Source organism: Leguminivora glycinivorella, chromosome 4, assembly GCF_023078275.1.
Source record: "Leguminivora glycinivorella isolate SPB_JAAS2020 chromosome 4, LegGlyc_1.1, whole genome shotgun sequence".
NCBI classification, from domain to species: Eukaryota; Metazoa; Arthropoda; class Insecta; order Lepidoptera; family Tortricidae; genus Leguminivora; species Leguminivora glycinivorella.
Window position 1 is genome coordinate 12394275 of NC_062974.1, and position 22188 is coordinate 12416462.

The following is a 22188-nucleotide window of genomic DNA, read 5'->3' on the forward strand; positions in this document are numbered from 1 at the left end:
TAAACAAAAACAACATTGTTCTCATACAAGAAAATATATTCTCTATTTTTAGATATAAGAGAACTCGTGAATCGCCGAAAAGATAGATCCAATTATAGCTTAACATTTTATGATGAGTAGCTACTCATTGTTATAATATTGTTCTAGCGATTATTTGGCGGCCCCAAATAGGTTTGTGTAATTTTAGCAAGTACACTTCACAAGAACATAGCTAGTTAACATATAATATTTCAGACTTAACTATATTCTTGCATATTTTTGAGGCGAGGACTTTTCTCATGAATCTTGATACCCAGCAGGCCATTTGCTAGCTTCGGACTGTCCTATAATACTCTCAACAGTCTCAACTACTCGTCTCCAGAACGTTGACAATATATTTTTTTTACTTAAAAATCCGAAAGTTGACATAGTTTAGTTTCCCTCTGTTCAAATAAAACAATTCAGTTTTCCTCGTGATGGAGTAAAAAACATCAAAAAGTCCTTAAATAAGGTAAAACTTCAAAATCCTATTAGATGCAAAATGTTTGACTGACATGCTCGTGCCTAATTTTGTGAGCTCTAAAGAGTGACACAATTTCCAATTTTCTACCTGGGGACTGCGAACCGTGACTAAATTATTAAGAAGGTCTAAAATATGATTCGAAAATCCGCTTTGGCTTCGGCATTGTGTTAACTTGGGCTTCGGGGAGTACCGATCTCGATCGTCTAGTTAAAATTCCAGGCAGATTGTCGGGCGTGAAGTCACACAGCGGTTTGGCAAAATTTAATTCACAATTTTCTTCTCAATTCAAAGTTACAAGTGGTATCCGAAGACGTAAACGAAGCCTTTTTACGTAACTCACTCGAAAGAAGAGATTTATAATTTAACTTTTATCGTGACATTGATTTATTTATAGTTTTGAGTTTTTCAATTTATTTGTGTCTATCTCTATCTAATCTAGATATTTGAAATACCTAGGTGATACAAAATTTGGCACAAATTTAAATTACAATCACGTTTCGATTGGAGTTACACACAATAAGGCCACGGTCATAATGTATGTTCGATCCGAAGCCATTTGCGTCAGGCGATTAGCTCCGGAATGGACATTTCCAAACAAATAACAATCGACAATATTACTCCACGCAATAATTAGAGTAATAGTTTCTAATTACTTTCAATCATTTAAATTTGACGTCAAAGACGAGATCGGAGAATTAAATATAAGTTACATAGATGTAGATATATAAAACTGTTAGCGACACATATACAAATAAACGGAATTGAGACGAGATAGCAATATCAGAGTCAATAACAATATATAAAAGGAAAAAGGCGCACGTGTTACAGCAACAACCTCACCTCCATCAAATTCACTCTGATCATACGGGATAAGTAGAGAAGGGATCCGGATAATACATAAAAGTTCCAGTCGTTCTAAGTTATTCAATACAGGCAATCAGAAACACTCTAAATAAAACTTTCCTCTCGAGGAAACCAAATTACTTATAGGGCTGAACACAAACTCGATCCTATTGAATGCTGAAGCACACTTGAAATAACAATTTTTCAACGGTACCGGTTGCTTGGTTATATTTATTGTTTTATCATTGACCAATAGGTTTAATAAATTTGCTAAATAACGTGAAATAGAATTAAATTATTTTAGCACATTTTATACTTTAAGACGCTGGTGCTAGGCCGCCGGTGAGAGCATGCAACTATCAATCCGGAGGTCGCGGGTATGTGCTTAATGTTATTTAATATTTATAGAAGGAAAACATCATCAGGAAACCGGAATAATCCTAATAAGGCCTAATAGTTATCCTTCGGGTTGGAAGGTCATTTTGACAGTCGCTTTCGTAAAACTAGAGTCTACGCCAAATCTTGGAATAAGTTGTCAAAGCGGACCCCAGGCTCCCATGAGCCGTGGCAAATGCCGAGATAACGCAAGGAGGACGATTGTATACTTTGAAGACCCATACAAAGACCCACACAACACTGGTGTTCAATTGTTCATTGATTGTATTTTGCTGCTACTTACATGCTTTATGTTGTATAATTTCATATAGGTAAATAGTATAACACCTATTTCGGCTTGTAAAATAACGCAATTTCAATCTAAAGCCAAACCACCGTATTCCTGAGACTTCGTTACAAATTTCTTGATGCGGAACATTAACCACCCGCTACGGCAAAGAAGGCGACAAATTGTGTTTATTATTACATTTGTCTTCGCTGAAAAAGAGGTCAAGCGTCAGGATTCAGCCGCGAACTCATTTCCTTGATTTTTATTTAAAGGCCGTAGACGAATCCGCTTCAAGAAAAGAAAGCAGTAGGAAATAACAATTTTATAAGAGACAAATAAAATGTTAGAGCGCATCGCGAAGAAGAGACCGAGATAAATGGAGACAGGAGGGGAGATAAAAATGATGGCGGATGCTTCGTGAATGAAAGAAAATTAGGAAATTCACCGCCGCGCTTCTCCAGGACCGCGCGGGCTGTTTAATTTATCTAAATATAACTTCCTATTTAATGCGGGCCTAACATTACTAAAGAGATAAGAGAGCTGCCTCCATATGGGAGCTTATTAGATTCAATTACCATGGCTCAGGTTCATTCACTTATTTTCCGATGAATGTTCTAGAGGTAAAATAAACTTGAAATTTAATTATTTATACATATGTATATAGAGATGTATGGACAAAATCGGAAATATCGGTATATTGTCTATTTTGGGATTTGAGAAATTACAATTTACTTACATGACAACATAAAACTACACAAATAGGTACATTTGTTTTGCGTGAAAACGAAGGAACTAAAAACATAAAAGATATTTTTAAAACACAATAAGTAAAAATAAATTGCCAATACACGTATACAAAGCAATGCATTCGTGGATAAATACTTGAGACCAATGTGTCAAAAAGACGAACTTCTTGAAAATGTATAATAAAATATATAAATTGGAACATATAAAGTTGTAAGTTGACAACATAGCGAATGTATTAATACTATTAATTTTAATCTATTTATTTTAGGCAAACACGAGTTCTCAATAATCTCAATCCGGGTCGAACTACTTTACACAGTCAAATAATCTCATGAGAGCTATGAGATTCAGATGACGGATGTTCAAAGGAATAAACCAGAAATAATAACACAACAAGTGTACAATACTAGGCGTGGAGTTTGGCCACGTAATGCGGGGAGCGTCCTTGTGAGAGTCAGGACAAAGCAATTTTGTTGGCTCGAGACGCCGGCGGAGTTGGCATGTCACCCGCACCGCACACATGTGAACCGCTGATAAGGTCCGTGTTTTACTACTGCTTCGTATAAGAATGTAATAATATATAACTGCCAAATGGAGTTTCTAGATTCAGATTTTAAACAGGTGTTACACATTCGCTTAAAAATCGAATGTTTCATTCAGGAGCAACATTATCCTTCATATCTTTGAAACCTGCGTATCGATCAAGATTCCTATTTTGAAATACACTACTACACTTACGAGACACAAGATGTAAACTGCAACTCTCCTGTTTTGTTATGGACTAAGATAAGAGCCCAGAGCCGCCAGACCTTCCTCAAATTCTCAACGATGAAACTTTGGGATAATGTAGAGTTCGTATCGACGTTTAATAAATAAATAAATAAATAAATATTGGGGACACCTTACACAGATCAACTTAGCCCCAAACTAAGCAAAGCTTGTACTATGGGTGCTAATGACGATATACATACTTAAATAGATAAATACATACATATATACATAGAAAACATCCATGACTCAGGAACAAATATCTGTGCTCATCACACAAATAAATGCCTTTACCGGGATTCGAACCCAGGATCGCGGCTCAGCAGGCAGGGTCACTACCAACTGAGCCAGACCGGTCGCCAAATGTCTGCGTATTACCTAGTTCGGCCCGTGGGACATTTTTTTTGCTACCTCTATAAGGCTTTTTTTTTAAATACACTTTCCTTACATTCTCAAGGCTATTTTTATATAATAGCATACATACATATTATACAATAGCATACATAGCATACATATTATGTGTTATAAAATACAATGGAAGAAATTGAACAAATAATCATCTTTTCTAACCATTTCTTCCAGACAACCTTAAGGTAGCGGAAATTGAGAAATTAGGGTTAATGTAGTAGAATGTCAAGCGTCTGATAATAGTTACATAGCATACGGCGGAAATGGTCTGGAAATGATGATTATCAAATCCTTAGTCTTTTCTATTACATATATAAAAATCAGCCTTGAGAATTTAAGGCATGCTAGTGTTTTAAAAAAAAACTTTATAGCAAAACTAACTAGGTAGTATGCAGACATTAAACGTCGATACGAACTCTATATACCTACATTGTCCCAAAGTTTCATCATTGAGAAAATGAGGAAGGTCTGGCGGCTCTGGGCTCTTAGTCCATAAAGCAGGTAACTATTTTAATATTCTTCTAGATAGAAAGTGATGAGCTTACCCTCAGGAGCAGGTGGTCTTGGTTGATAATGTAAATCTGAAACAAAAACACTTAAATTATACATATGTTTTGAAATTATATTTCTGTAGGTAACCTATACCACACCTCGGACACTGGCGGTCAAATATATGAAAGAGGCGCGTTCCTAGCACACAGTCTAAGCTCGTGTAGGTGAACGCGTAATGCTTGTATGAGTGACATATGACAGGTCGACTGTTCGCGTTTTTGACAGGCGGTAACTGTAGGTTGGGCGGCACTTTCAGCGGGGAGCGGGAGTGGCCATACTGTACGTTAGTACTCTTTATTATACTGTGCCTATACGAAATATTGACTATTAATGCACATAATTGAAATTATGTTTATTCTCTTCGTTGCTAGATTAGAATGAACAGATAATTACGAGTATAATGACTTAAGCAAATACAGCCAAGCTATTTAACCCGTTGTTGAATTATCGTTTTCCCGTACAGTAGTGTTGAATCCATTCATTTGTGTTATTTGGACAATCCTCTGGCGTAATTAATGCAGCTAATTATAAAACCAAACTCAGGCCACGAGCATGACCATTGCGCTACACAACAGATTTAATTTAACACAGTACGAAATTTTGTGTTTAAGGGAGTACCTATTGAACGACCGATTCTCACAAATCTTGATATACAATATTGGCGTTCGTACGATATGCAACTCGCTCTGTTGCTGGGCTTATAAGTTCTAAGTACTCAGAATCGCGCGCACTCTTAAGCTAATATTTTTCTCGAGTTGATGTAATGAAAAATGTTGTGTTTCACTCGGTGGCAAAATTTGTTTAGCCTGCGTACCTTGAAACCCTCGCAACGCTCAAGATTCCACATTCTGAACCAGTCGCTTGCTCGGGTATCAAAATTTCAAGTTGCATAGTGGAAACTACAATGTGCATATAAAGAAACATTTTTATCATAAGGATCGAGTCTGTTAGTGATTTCTGAATAGAAAGAGCCAAAAAGTGCCGTGTGATAATCAGATCAGCACATTTTGTGAAAACATCCACCTAAACTTTTATTTTCATGGGTGTATCTGTACCTTATTATAATTATGGAGTCGACCAACATCATAAACATGTCATGTGATATTATTTATAGTAAGTATATGTACACAGCGTCTACAATTTCGATTCCCAAGGTTAGCCCAAATTTGATCTGTCAAGTTACAAAACAGATTCCAAAAACCCATCCGGCTTTACCAACGAAAATTTTCACGCCCCGCCACTGATGTACAGGGTTCATTTCAAGATAGCAGCAAATTTGATCAATTGTAGTAGAATTAAATAGTTTTTTACGTGCGTTGGAGATAGTATTCATCGATTCAAACTGTCGTGTTATATACTTAAACTCCGAAACATGTCGCCGCTGTACGTGTAACTAAAAATCACGCCAATTTAACGGTAGGTAGACGTATAATATTACCTTACTATTACTTTATAAGGTAAGGCTCGTGTATAACACAGTACTTACCTATAATATGCCAATTTACATTGGGCCCATATAGGTATGCATGTATGAAGGTGTGTATTGTTATATTATTTTGTATATTAACAAAGTTAAATATAACTAGCTATTACCTCTCGTCACTACTTTTAAAAAAACTTGTATCTTCGTCTGCCAATGAAAAGAAAATTCTAGTAAGTATGAATGGAATGCATATATTATAGACTTACTGCGTTTTAACTTTGAGGAGCAGCGTGAGATACGAAATTTTTTCAAAGTAGTGACGCTATATATTTAAATGCATGTATGTATTGTAACAACAACACTCAGAATTAGAGATGGGCCGAATATTCGGTAAATATTCGGTATTCGGCATATTCGGCAAGTTTTTCAAAGTCGTATTCGGCCGAATAATTCGGTTGAATTGCCGAATATTTACCGAATAAACAAAGTAAATAACTAATGAAGATCTTATGTATTCCATTGGATAATAAGCTCCTATTTTAGTAGCTTTCTAAGGAACTACTAAAAAGAGATAAATAATACGTCAAAATATGTAAAAAACCGTAGTTTAAGAGTTGAGAAGAGTTCAGAGTTATTTTAACTAAGTTTTAGTTATCCACTAAATTATAAGAACATAGTTGTAGTAACATATGTAACCATTATCAATCATTAAATAGTTTTAATGAACATCCGCTTTAAAAATATGGCGTAACCGAATATTCAGCCGAATGTTCGGTTCGGTAAGAGCTGAACCGAATGTTCGGCCGAATATTCGTATTCGACAAAGTCCATATTCGGCCCATCTCTACTCAGAATGTTGTACATAATTACAAAATGCGTTTGTATTGATTTAATCTCGTAATGCGTCTTATATAAAGTATAAATTCCAAAGATAGAACTTGGATGTTTTGAGCATCAATACAACGTTTCTAAGGAATAAGTGAGATCACGTACCTATGCTGTCCATGTTGGCATGCACCCGTTGCCCGCTCATTTATTGGTATCAAAAGTATTCATATTGTAAACGAAATAAACCATATCTGGTTGGTTGGTATACGTCTAGATATTTAAGTTCATATATTCTAAAAGGGTCACTCATATTATTATATTATATTATTATATTATTTGATACGCTAGCAGCTGATAGCTGATGCGTGTATATCACTGCACTTGTTGTTCTATAGTTAATGTTTATATTTTAGTTTTAAATGTCTATCAAGTCTGTTTTTGAAACTGTTCACTGAGGGAGCACTTATCACTGTTTCTGGTAGTTTATTCCACATATACATAGTTAAATAAATGCTCGAATATTTTTTTTTCTGGAGCAATAGTACACACTTATGTTCGAATCTCATCTAAGTTTCATAGTTCAAATTAATAATTATATTATTACCTAACCGAAAAAGTAAGAACTTTAATTGACTACAATCGTAATAAGCAACAAGAAACCAATGCCGATATTGGAACCGCACCTGTAGCGGTATTCAAAACTCACGTTACATAAATTGATCGACAGTATTTTTCTTCAATTAATATCAAAGGTGATCGAACTAAACATTTCAATTATCTGCAAAATTTCCACGCTACAAATTGATTAGCTAAATTCAAATTTAGAATCTAAATCACAAGTTCATCGGTGTAGTACATTTGTTCGTGCCGTAGGTACCACGTATACTCTGGTGAGTTTTTTACTAGTGTAATTAATTTCACCCCGGGCTTAGCGGCAGGCGACTGGCTCCGCGAGTCACGATCAACTTTACCTTTTGAAGCGGAACGAGAATAGCTTATCGATTAATTTTCACGCCGTTTGAACAGAAAATCCTTATCCGGAATGCAGGGTCGAAATTTGGGTTCCGATATTTGAAACTTGGCTCGATTTGATTTCTGGGTTTAGCGAAGCAGAAAGGTAGTTAGGAATATTACCAACCTTTTCCCTATACCTACCTAATTTCTAGACTATTATTTACCTATAAATCTAACATCTCAATTGAATGGAACTCTAACTATTCCCGTGTGGAAGTTCTACGGCCTTATTACAAAAAAACCGGCCAAGTGCGAGTCGGGCTCGCGCACAAAGGGTTCCGTAGCAGCAAATATAATAAACCAATAACTTAACCAAAATTACAGTTAAATCAACCTATCTCAAAAACTATAAGAGATACTTTGATCAAACCAAAAATCGTTGAAAGAGTTAATTAGCATGCATCACCTCTATTTTTTTTAGAATTTTATACCCCGTAGTTATAAAAATAGAGGGGGGGGGGGGGGACATACTTTTTACGACTTTGAGAGCTGATATCTCAAAAACCGTTCACTTTAAGAAAAATGTTTTTTAGAAAACTTTATATCATTTTAAAAGACCTTTCCATTGATACCCCACACGGGTATGTACATCGAAAAAAAATTTTCATCCCTCAGTTACATGTATGGGGGCCCCACCCCCAATTCTTTTTTTTACTATTTAGTGTCATAATTTTGTAGCGGTTCATACAACACATATTCCCATCAAATTTCATCACTGTAGTACTTATAGTTTCCGAGTAAATCGGCTGTGACAGACGGACAGACGGACAGACGGACAGACGGACAGACGGACATGACGAAACTATAAGGGTTCCGTTTTTGCCATTTTGGCTACGGAACCCTAAAAAAGAAACACTTTGTAACTAAACTACGATAACAATGACGAATCAATTCGAGTGATGGCTTTACCAAGTCTTGAGAAGATTCCAGATCAATGGTTGCTAATTAAGATGCGGCCTTTCTCATCCAATTAGTCGTCTTAGATGTATCAAGACAGAGGTAATAAGTTAAGTTCTATAGAACTTTATGAATCTATATTAGTTTTATTATGTTACATAAAATAATCGCCGGCTCGCCTATGTACTCTGAAAATGTAGCTTACCAGCAGCAATTCTGAGATTTAGTCCAACCCACAGCAGGAAACTGAGCGAAATCGATTCATACAATGAACGAGTAGCGACCGTTGCAGAGCCGCAACAAATTGAAATTGATACCATCGGGCAGCAGCGGCCGGATATTACGAGTGTCAAGCGCAATCACGCACTTGCCCATAAACGGCTCCTGGCCACCTGGCCACGTCTAAAGCTTTGTTAGCCTGTCTCCTTCCCAAGTAATCTGTTGTGATCATTATCTGTTAGAAGTTTCACGAAGGGCGAAGTTCCACGAATGATGTGACTCGACGTTGCAGCTATACGTCCAATCAAAACAATAGACGCCAAGTTTTCTCGGCATTAATGAAGAGATTTATGATACCGGTTTTGCCTTCAGCTTCGTAATAAGTTTATTATGAGTAGCTAAAAACTAACTTAGTCGTTTTTGTATATAATGCTTACAAAAAAAAATCGGTTTCAGACTAGTGTTTCATACGAGCTCACAGATCAAATTTAAAGAAAAATAACGCACATACTCGTACCTAATTAAACGCAATTCAACCAGATTGTAAGAAAATTTTAACGCGCGTTATGACGCCGAAAGTACAGTATACGCGCGTAGATATCAGCAAAACCAAAATAAGGAGTGCTTTAAATCAGGATGTGATAGGTATATATGTGATAAAATCCTATCAGAATTTGTAATACCACAATAAAATTATTTTTCATCACACTCACACAGTAAATATGCTAGCAGGCTGAGCAGGAGTTATAGTAAACTCGTTCTCGCTAGGGCGTCATAAAATTTATCTTTTTTTTTTTTCTAGCCTGCGTTAGTGTCCCACTGCTGGGCAAAGGCCTCCCCTCTCTTCCTCCACTCGACCCTATCACTTGCATTTCCCCACCAGTTGGGATAAAATTTTTCCAGATCGTCGCACCATCTCCTTTTTGGTCTGCCTGTACCTCTACCTACACCGTCTATCGTAGTCCGTGGGTCCCATTTGGTAACCATTTTAGCCCACCTTTCAGGATGCATGCGGCAGACGTGTCCAGCCCAGTCCCACTTAAGCTTAGCGGTCTTGGCACCTACATCTACTACTCGAGTTCTGGAGCGCAGTTCCGTGTTTCTGATTCGATCAGTTCTGCGAACACCCAGTATACTGCGCTCCATCGCCCGCTGACAAACCTTGAGTTTGGACTTTAAAGCCTCCGTTAACGACCACGTTTGAGCACCATAGGTTAGGATAGGCAGGATACACATGTCAATGAGTTTGCGCTTGAGACACAGGGGAAGGTCACCCTTCAATAGCGCTTTCATGGACCAGAAGCTCTTCCAGGCGTTTTCGATGCGTCTATTGACTTCTAGAGTTTGCCTGTTTTCGAAGGATGCTATCTGGCCCAAGTAAATGTACTCATCGACATATTGTATATCCTGCCCATCTACCGTGACCCCATCTTTTGCTCCGTTAGTCATCAACTTGGTTTTCGCTCTATTCATTGTGAGTCCAACTTCAAGGCTCGCAGTGCTGAGATCTTGTAGCATGCGTTGTAGTTCAACTACAACTACAACGCATCTTTTTTATAAATATTTTTTTTATATTGCAAGTGTGATGAAAAACATTGTATGTGGGCGTATTAATATAGGAAACTCAAATCTCTAAATCGCCCCGGCAAGCCGTCGCGATTACTCTCGTTAAGCTGGTCTTTCTGACCCGTCACGCGACTCACACGCGACCGGCGGCGTCTGGAGTTTGCAACGCAAAACGCAACGCACGCCGTCGGTCGCGGGTGCGTAAGTTTTTAGGCACTTGGTCACCCGTCGCCAGCGACGGGGCTCAAGCTCTGGTAGTCGCATTGTTACACATCAATAAAGTCAGTTTACTGTATTGACCGATTTGAAAACAATTAAAAATAATCCATTTAAAAATAGTGCTTTCTACATAAGTTTGTTATAGCTGAGGGTTCATGGCTTACTAGCCATGAACCCTCAGGTCAATTCAAATATATTTTTACACACATCGTTAATTATATTTAGACCTAGTTTAGTCAAAATTTACCATCAATAATGTTGCTTTATCCGAAGATAAAGAGAACAAGGCCATCGTGACATTTTATATGTGCCCTGCTTTAATAATGGATTTTTAGAAATGCAAGTTCAGTGTGGACAAAAGGAACGCTGCTGGCGTGTAAGGGGTAGGTAATTTTTCAGGACACAATAAACGATTTTAGGGATCCATGGGAGGCGTAACAATTAAAACGCGCTTACTCAGCATTATATCTTTAGATACTTATATATTATAACAAATTATTTTCTTTATAGGTATGACTCTTGAACTTGGTAATGTCTGTTACTGTCGAAGAAGTAGACTATTATTAGTTATATTACTTGTCTCTTATGAAAATCAGAACTTGAAAATTACTAAACTAAAAATGATTACCAAAATATTTTTGAAATACTTATAAAAACCTCTTTCATTTGATATGTAACACAATATAGTTCTAGAAACTTTGATTTTTAATTTTCAATTTTACCCCCCAAAAGTGACCCCTATAATTAAATTTTCTTAATTTAAATTACATGTCCGTCTTTGAGTCACAGGTTTACATATGCGTGCCAAATTTCAAGTTAATCGGTTCAGTAGTTTCGGAGAAAATTGGCTATGACAGACGGACAGACGCACGAGTGATCCTATAAGGATTCCGTTTTTCCTTTTTGAGGTACGGAACCCTAAAAAGGGGCAGTTAAAGTAACTTTATTAAATTTCATTAACCATTCAACGGTCGCGGCGTCGGTTTCCGTCCGTACATAATTCAATACCCTTTGTGCGCATTTTTGTGACTGGGTGCTACTTATTAAGGTAAAAAGCTGCGTGTCAGGAAGCCGTTAGTCATATTCATTATCGTCGTAGGAATTATAGCTTCATACTCAATTATTGTATAGCAGCAGGACAACACGGTCGCGGTGCGTGATTCATAAACTTTACCAAACCCCGCCGTTGACGGCTGATAATCATTACCTTCCCAAATCGATTCACTTGGTTAACTTATAAGTCTTAATAGGTTTATGAAATAAAATTTAATAGCTGTAGGTACGCTTTGATTTCTCATTGTTGTAGGTTGTGTATATGATTACGATCCTAATATTATAGGTATGTTCATTCATAAACAATCAAAATATCAATAAGAAATACATGATTTCGATTTTAGTGTTGATTGAGTGTTGATTATTTGTGTCTTACTTATGGAATAGAAGCTGAAAAGCAAAACTCTAACTGACATCCACATATTTTGCATTACAGTATACACTTATGCTGAATAAGTTATTTTCAGGGAAATATTTTTCACGTACTAATATTTTTATCAAACAATATTCCAATAGGCACCAACAAATACTGGATTGAATTACAAATCCACGGTGTATGTATTTATATGGTTACGAAAACGGTTTGGGAAGTACGAAAACTCGTTGTTTAATTCCAAGTCCGTATAACGTTTAAATTGAGCAAATAATTGGCAAAAAACGGAATAAAACTAACTCGTTCAGCAGTTTGGACGTGGAAAATCGCCTGCCATTTGCATAGTGACTACGATTTTTCCAAACCTTAGTTACGTGTCACGAGAGCCGTTCTCGATCTAACATTGTATGCAGCGATCGGATTCGTTTAACACGTGACTGGATACCGGGCGTCGTTTAATAGCCTCGTATATGTAAAGGACAGGCGCGGTCTACGTCCAACCAATTTGCAATAAAACAATATGGCGCACCGCCCCAGTACACCCGGCTTGTGCCGCGTTCTGCCAGCCTCTTCTTGTATTTTATATATAACCGGACTGCGGCCCCATTAGCCGCGAGCCCGCTGTGTCACATTCCGAAATGTTATGTTACTCCCACCTAAAGCAAAGTTAATCCGCGCAGACAGAAATGTTGCGCCTTTTGTTCTCCTGTTCGGCTTTTACGACACCCGCCGAAATGAAACGTGGAACGCGACACCGCAGAAGAATGCAAGCAAAACTAATTACCATGTAGTAAATTAGACTGGAATTAAAATAACTTTTAATGAACCCGCCCCTTTAATATTCATGAAAAGGTAAATTTCTAATGATGCCTCAGTGGGCATAATATTCTTACTTGGAAATTATTTAAATAATCTAAAATCTGACGGTTTTACCATGAAACTGAATATATTAGGCGCCCAAAATTAAAGGGATTATTTTTTGTTTGAAGTAACTTTACCCGTTCACAAATTAAAAGTGACTGTCTGTATTTAATGAAGGTTTCAATATTAAAAGGATTTTAACATTTAAGATTTCATCTCAAGTAGTTCCTTATCAAAAATACTTTTGCAATATAATCTCAGAGCGATGATTTTATTCAGAAGTATTTTTTTATATTAGTATTCCTCTTTGGTGGTCGATATTGGAATTGAGCTCAACTCTGCTGATAAATTAATTGTGACGCGTTCCGTAATTATAATAAGGGATGTGATCATAAATTTCATATAATTGTATTGGTCCATAGATCAAGCAAACGGATCTACTGTCCGCATCGAGTGCCCGAACTTAGTCAAAACATCTAAATAGGTAGTCCGTCCCTACTAGCTTCAGCACGTCACTTTTTGTAGGTGTCAAAATAAATAATGCCTTTTTGTAGGTGTCAAAATAAATAATGCCTTAATTGCAACAAAAAATAAGAATATTCAGGGTCCAGAGACAAATTTCCTATCACAAAGGAAGTAACGAAGTTAATTTATTTCTTCTAAGTAAATAAAGTTATTTCTTCGTAATATAGGAACCTACTTATTTGACAAAATAACCTATATATATAGGTACATATATTATATTCAAATGACATTACGTCTATATACATAATTTCGAAACGCGTGTTTGATCGCCGGTAAAATTCAAAAGTCGCACTGGTACAACTAGGGAACAAATCAAATTATTTTGTGGAATATTTTTTGATTTGTTCTTTTTTTCAAGTAGTCACACTAATTATTTATAAAATTATAAATTGAAATAGACATCATATACCTACGAAAGAAAAAACGGCATGGCCCACTGGTGGCCGAGCCGGGAATCGAACCCGGGTCTTCAGCTTACGCGGCTAACGTCTTTACCACTAGACCACACGCCCGCCGTGGTACCCGACGAAATTTCTCTAGTGTATGTTATTTGTGATAAGGCTAGGCGCCTTTTGACCAACTCTAAGGGCGAACAGTTAGTGCTTGCAAGTATTCTTATTTTTTGTTGCAATTAAGATGATACGGTAGGGGCCAATTCTCCATACAAACGCTCTCGACTATTTCCTCCCTGGTTTTTGAAAATAGAGCAATGATTTTTTCAACACAGATTGTTATTATTTTTATCTGTGTCGTACCGTTTCGATTTTGATATTCTGCTTTTTAAAGACTCTAGAGCCAATCAAAAATTTCCAAAAACAGCCTTTTTCATTGTGGCGCAAAAAAATTGGCGCAAGATTGGTAACAATTAACCAAAAAAACTAAACGGTCCGACATAGATTATTTTATTGTTATTCAGATTCTCAAATTTCGTTCCGATTGATTAAGTTTTGAAGGAGGAAAGAGTCGAGAGCGGAACCTCGGTTTTAAAGATTTTTTTTAAATATTTTTTGACTGAGTTGTTCTAAATGGACAATTTTTTTTTCGATAAATCTAGTTAATAACACTTGTATATTTAACTAAAACTCCCAAGTTGAAAGGGAACTCCTTTCTATTTTAGTATTTTCGCTACCGTATCCTCTTAATTTCGTCGGGCGTGTGGTCTAGTGGTAAAGACGTTAGCCGCGTAAGCTGAAGACCCGGGTTCGATTCCCGGCTCGGCCTCCAGTGGGCCTTGCCGTTTTTTCTTTCGTGTATGATATCTATTTCAATTTATAGTCGCACTGGTAATGGAAAACCAGCCAAATGCGTTGGTTTAATGGTTACTATGATGACTTTTGTCGAAACAACCTACTGTGTTTAGTAGACGTGTGGCAAACGCGATATGATATAAAACACTTCGAATAGTTTGCTATTATGCTTAATATCTAGTTACATAGTATTTTATGCAACAGGCATTTAAAGGAGGTTAAAAAAGACGTGTGGCGCGGGTAACAATTTGAGGCGAAGCCGAAAATTGTTATTAAGACGCCACGAGTATTTTTTTACTCAGTTAAACACCGTTGCATATAATAGTTTTTCTACGACCATGCACTTAGTTTTTTGTAGTTTTCACACTATTTCCTGTATTTAACGCAAAGGTTTGCACTGTCAGCTCACTGCCCAAAGCCTTCCCGCGCACGCGCGCAGTATCGTTATAACAATGCGTTGCCGTGGTTACAGAGCCAAACAATGCGTTTTCAGTTTTTTGATACGCGCGCATGCGCGGAAAGCCGGCGGACGCTGGCTGTAGGGAATAGACTTTTATGTAGGGTTTTAAAGATCTATGCACGACCCTGTAAATGACGAATAATAGTCCCGGAGTAGAAAAAAAAAATTGCGTCATTTTGTAACAGTTGTAGTTGTAGCACAGGTTGTGGGGATTATGGTTAAGTATCGGAACACCTCGGCACAGTATAAAGCAGTAATAACTCTTCTAACAAACTTCACTCCGCGCGGTGTGTCGAAAACTACTCTCCATATGCACCGAATACATGCGAAACTGGTAAGTATTGGGCTGGACAGTCGGGGCCGCGTTCGCGCGCTGTGTTGACGTGTTGAGTTCGGGAGAAAATGACGTCAGCACCGAAGACATATTTTCGTTACTGTAGTGTTTATGGGTGTATGGAGAACAGTTCTCAAAATGCGGAAATGTCAGAATGTTCTTTAGAATTCCTAGACACCCAGAAAAGTAAGTGGTTGTTATATTTTTCAGTGTTAGGTACATTATTGCTTACGTAAATGGCGTAAAAGTGAGATTTAAAGCTAGAATGACACATTAAAATCAATAAGGATTTAATCCGTAACATTTAGGTAGATGCTGCGATCTATCTAGCTTGAAAGTTTGGTACCTACTTAAATATTGTGCAAACATCTATTCAAACATTTTATGTAAATACGATTTCGTCAGTATTTAAGAAACAAACACGTACTTGAATCTTTATTAGATAAAAAGGTAGAAAGAGCGTTGGTACTAGCATAGCGCCATACACAGTTACTACGAGTAGGACAGTAGCACAGGGTACAACCCTGCGTGACCTTGCGCAGTAGTAACGACCGCGTCGCCGCTGCCGGAGATTAACTACTGATTTATCCTTATACTGTGACCTCGGACACTGGCGATCAAATATATGAAAGAGGCGCGTTATAGCACACAATCTAAGCTCATGTAGGTGAACGCGTACTATGCTTGTATGAGTGAAATATGACAGGTCAACTGTTCGCGTTTTTGACAGGCGGTAACGGTAACTGTGAGGTAACCGAGAGGGGGTGGGCGGCACTTTCAGCTGTACGATAGTACTCTTTATTATTTATTTATTTATTTAGACTTTATTGCACGACATAAAATTGTACAAATGGCGGACTTAATGTCTTAAGGCATTCTCTACCAGTCAACCATTGGATCAAACAGAAACCTTAGTTAGTGCAGGATTGTCAATATAGAGATGTGACAAGAAACACAAATCAAATTACCTATGTATCCAATAAAAGAAGATTATTCTGTGGTATCGGGCTACCGAACTACGCTCGGGGTTCTATTTTGTTATATCGTGTTATTAGATGTCAAACCATAATACAATGATAAACATACCGTATTTTGCGTTTAATAATAATGCGAAAGAAAAACGAATGAAAACTCAAAAATTCGCTTTTCGGGACCTAAGAATAAAAAATATAACTTTCAGCGAAGTCGATAGAGCTGTTCACGAGATTGCCGGTATATATAAATTAATAAATAAATATACAAGAATAGCTCGTTTAAAGGTATTTTATTTATTATTTAGATGTATACAATTTGTATGTTGCCTGTACTGGCAGTACCTACCTGGTAACTTGTTGGCTCAATCGTACTAACTACATTTATGATCTAACTACTCTTATGTAGTAGGTAGTATGTTTCGAATATTGTTAATTTTGAAATAGTCATTGTCATACTTAATTTAGTACATATACTTTTGCACATTATATCACGACTGCCTGAAGACAAACAAACCAGACGCTATTAATACAACCATTTATCCCATAATTGCCTTGTAGCAAAGCAGTTTATACCGAATTATATTTACTTTTAAAAATAAAAGAACAAATCTATTTTTGAACGTACGTAAACCGGCCTAGCTTTAATCAAGTTTACCTTTACAAGTTCTTATTTTTTCCCATTCCCAAATCTGCCGCATGAATATTTAAAGCGGTTCCCTAATTCCAGTAGTTTCACCGCAATTTGAAAATCCAGCCCTGGGTGGCGGGCAGAGTGCCACTAAAATTAATGTTCTGCCAGAGAGAAAAACGAGCGCAGCCAACCTCGCCAAAATACATACCGAGACAAAACTCGACTCGTCTAAATAAAATCCCGATTTGAAATAATAAATGTTTCTAAAACCATTCTCGGTGAGATCACTTTATCTCACCACTTCGCAATTATGTCATTTAGTGAAGAGGAATTAAATTAAAATCAATTGCCGCCTTACCATTCTGAGAACCTCCAGCTAAAGGATTTTCATTTTAATGCAATTTTGTTTTTTTTTTTTTTTTAACAGCGAGCACTCGCTGAGATTTAAACTGGTGGATGTGGTAAAGCGAATTACTGCAACTTTACGAGTCAGCGTCTCGAAAAAACACTAATTCTACTTGTTTGGCAGAAATATATTTTGCTGAATTGAGAAAATTAAATCTTTGCAACTTTAATGACTTTTCATATCCGATGCAGTTTTATACTGCGCTTTACATAGAAAACCAACTATTGTTCACAGTTAGGTACTATTGACCGAAGCTAAAGGGTTCGTCTACGGTTTAACTCGGGCAATTTGTTTTTATATCCAGGTGTTCCCTCTACACTCTCTACAGTCGCAATTCTGAACCGACAATGATATCCTTTTGGACAAATTCAAATGTCTTGCGTTTAGCTTGTGTTTGTCAGTAGTTGAGTTAGCGCGAGCGACACGCGTGATTGCTACTGGTTGGGTGACATGTTTTAGATATCCTAAAGATATGAAATATTAAATAATAACAGTAATTGTTAGTTACTTGTAACAAAACTACAAATCCAACCTTTTAGACAATTGAAACTTGAACAACTGAAATTGACAGCATTGAAAATTGAAAAATCCGCCATCTACAAGGCGTGATGCTGACACATGTCGTAATTCATGATATTAATGTATTTCACCTCATACTTACATTTACAACGTAGCATTTGTTTAGTTTAAATATTTCATCGTACAGTAAAAGATGATAAAGAATGCACATCGATTTTGGAAAAAGACAATTTTATTAACGTCACATAAGCAAGAAAGGGACAACGCTCTACGAAGACGAAAAACCGATGTGCAATCATTGTCCCCAGGTACTTGTACTCTTTATACTATTTACATTGTTAATCCATGTAGCAATTTCCAGTACATATTCGTATATAAATATTAATATTTATGTATGCCGATAAACACAGCCATCGTACTACCACTAATACTCTCGCTTCATGCTAATCCATTGCGCACGTAGGATTGCGCCAATAGTGGCGTTAATTGAATTAATCGTACTCCGAACCACACTTACGCAAAGCAAGTACATATATTATTATTGGATTAGGCGTTTATCTTACCCTTACCACATCCTTGATCATCTTTTAATATCCTTGTTTCAAATAATCATATTTATCGCTTCATTTGATAAATCAGTATATGTATATTATCAACCAATAATTCAAGGTAAAGAAGTAAATGTAAATAATAGATTAAACAAAATAGACTAAATTGAATTATTTAAAAAAAAGATATTTCTTTTAGTAATACTTACAGTTATTAGTTAATAAGAACCCTGTTGACACGCCCAACAAGACTAGAAAAAACAGCAGCAAAAGGACTATTAAAGCTGGTCTACAATAATGTACCCAGCAATAGTCCTCGGAGTTAGCGGCCGGCGGATTAGAAGTCCACACACAGCACTTGCCACAAGTGTTCTCACGTCCGGCCGTCGCCCGCACCACGGCACTGTTTCCTTGCTGGTTCACTATCACACCCTGTGTGGGGGCTTCACTGCCCTGTCCGAAAGCCACATTCTTCTCGGACAGCCGAGCGAACCCGGAGCTGTCATCGTCTTGCGGGTTCCCATACACTCCGTAAGAAGCTACCATATCGACACCCGACAATGATCTCGTTGTTTCTGCCCTTGCATTGTCCACCACGTCGTTATTGTCAGTGCTCGGCCAACATTCACACGAGCACCGATCTTCTTTTCGCCTCTGTCGAGCCTGGGATGCATCGGCTCTTCTAATAGGAATATCGGCTTTCTTTTCCTCTTCTTTCTTAACTTTGGCATCTTGAGGGGTTGCATCATGATTGATTTCATAACTCGGTTGTAAGTTTTTGTGATTTTCTATATACCAATGCCTCTCTTCTGCTCGTAGTGTGGTGTCGTTATTTCCCTCGTATACATCAGCGTAATTAGAAAGCGGATGCGAAGAAGGGCTATAGAGAGGGCCGACTGCGAACTGCCCGTAGCCCCGATCGTATTGAGGAGGTCGGTTGACAGTCGGATAGAAGGCAGTGGATGAAGGCACGGTATAATCGTAGCCCGGCCTGTTCATGTTTAACGTCTAACCGCCTCATTTGAACTTATGTTTTATGACATTCTTCATGATTATGACTGTAGAAAAAGAAGCAATTCATGTTTATTTTTATACGAATTTAATGATGCTATTTACGCTCAAGTCAAGTTATTTATGTTAAAAGTTTCTGTTGTTCAACTAGCGTACGTGTACCCAATACATCATACGTGAACTGTAACGCGTCGGAAGAGATTGTAAGTTTGCAGATAAACTTGGTTGATTTTGTTACGTGTTACATTCGCCGACGGAAAGTTATACAGTAGAATACACATCTGTTTATCTCAATTACCTCTCTTGTTCGACGGCGGTATTTATCTTTTGTGTTACGACAAGCGCGCGCCGTCGCCCGTGCGCACAACGCAGACAAAGAAGTAGCGGCGTGGGTAAATAAACTCACCTAACTTAAATTAACCGTTCTTATTTTCCTGATTTTGACACGTGAGAGTTATATAACTTCATTATAGAACCCTAACACGGCGAAGACTAAGAATTACGTATCAGGGAAAGTTTTGGATCCAATAATTGTCTTAATTTTCTTCATAGCTTGCGAGTAAGTGCTTCTCTTACTTAATTAACGTTTGAAACTCACGACTCTTGTTACATTTCGCATAATGAGATATTTCTCGTTCCCCCTTACCTAATTTAATAAGTACATATTAAGAAAACAATTAGTAGGTACACACACTTCTCTATTAAATTACAAGAGTTATTAAGTTAATTTGCAAAATAAAATAAGTAAGAGGTCAATAAATGTAGTAATGAATTACTAGTATTACACAAACGTATATCGTCAGAATATTTACATAACATCAAAACGTACAACTCAAATTTAAATTGCTACGTGTTTATAAAATAATTACACTATTTGATTTATATTTATAATAAGCGATAGTTAAAATCGATCTGTATGTAAACCAGTTTTTAATAATACCAATAGATAAAATAGGGGTAAATAGTTTACATTGACAAAATTCTTCGGAATGTCTGTCTAGTATTCTGAGGTATAATCCTAAAACTAAAAATAGTACCTATACATAAGGTCGCTATTTGACGATCAGTCTGACCTAGTGAATTCAGACACGGTCTAAACTTTCAGATATGTCCGCATCGTTTCTACATAGAGCTATTAAGGGCCGGTTGCATCAAACCGTCTGTCACCGTTAAAGCGTTCGTTAAATTTTATTGTATGGGAAGTACCATAGAGGTCTGCTGCGTGACGATGATGTGTCTGTCAAATGTGGTTGATGCAACTGGCCCTAAGCGACTCATCGTAAAATACGAAGTGGGGCCGAGTGAAGCCGATAGAAGAATGGGTTTGAATCCCATAAAGAGCATTTATTTGTTTAATTAACACCAAGAGTAATTCATATAGGATTTAAAATATTCATACTAAGAATCGTACTTTATTAAATACTATCATAACTACACTGATGATGCCTACATTTTTTTTTTTTCAAAATGCGTATTGACGTGATAGCATGATATTAAAATAAATAAATATGTCATGTGTTCTTATAATAACCACAAAATTAAAATTTAAAAAAAAAACCCCGACATAGTGGAAAGTGGACCGATTTTCATGAAACATGGCTAAGAACACTCCCAACATACTCAACTTTCAACTAAATCGAAATTGGAGCATCCGTTCGGGAGCTACGATGCCACAGACAGACACAAACACAGACAGACAGACAGACAGACAGACAGACAGACATACAGACAGACAAACAACGACGTCAAACATCTAGGTAACACCCCGTCGTTTTTGCGTCGGGGGTTAAAAAATAAAAACGCAAAAATATTTGGGGAAAATATCCTTTTGGCCACTTCCAGGCTGCGATACAGCGCCATCTATTTTTAAGCCTAAAAGGCCCATACATTTCAGGGGTACGCTTTTTCGTATGGGCTTTGTCAGTCCCATATTATATCGCATTATGTCCATATTATGTCCCATATTATATAACACAGATAATTGTCTCTTAATCATGGATATGATATTTATACCTACGTAATTATTTAATACGTATAATTTTCTGAGTACCGAAAAGCAAATTAAGTCTTCTTGAAATGTAGGTATGCAATAGTATTTTCATCACACCCTCACTTTAAATGTGCTATTGCGCGCAGGCGGAGCGTGAGTTATAGAAAAATCGTTCTCCCGTTCGTAATGAAATTTCTTGTACCGTACTTAACTTTTTTACATCTATTTACATATTTTTTACATTGTAAGTAACTCGGGGAGTATGAATATTACTAACTCGAGTCTTTAAATCGCGACGGCTTGCCGGAACTTACTCTCGTTAGTAATATTCAACTTCCTCCCCTTGTTGCACAATGTACTATTATTTGGTAATTAACTCGTAAAATATCATTATCTATCACGCGTGTTCGTCTGACACATAATACGAAAAGATCGTTGACCTTTACCCTAAACTAGTGAAGCCCACAATAAACGAGGTAATCCATACCAATCAATTAAATTAAAAACAAACAAAAGCCATTAATATGTAGAAGTTGAGACAACAAACATGCTCCGTGACCCGTGACGGGAGCCCACTCAAAGTAAATAACTATTAGCCTTCAAATA

At 37.0% G+C, this 22188-nt stretch overlaps 1 protein-coding gene across 1 annotated transcript in view; it reads right to left on the reverse strand.

Moving 5' to 3' along the window:
• LOC125225880 (agrin-like) overlaps positions 1-22188 on the reverse strand; it is a 69250-nt gene that overhangs the window by 40868 nt on the left and 6194 nt on the right. Inside the window, exons 2-3 of the mRNA XM_048129760.1 lie at positions 18791-19639; positions 4478-4513 (exon numbers count right to left, since the gene is read on the reverse strand). Of these exons, the coding sequence (XP_047985717.1) occupies positions 4478-4513; positions 18791-19580 (826 nt within the window). The 5' untranslated portion in view covers positions 19581-19639. The remainder of the gene's footprint in view (positions 1-4477; positions 4514-18790; positions 19640-22188) is intronic.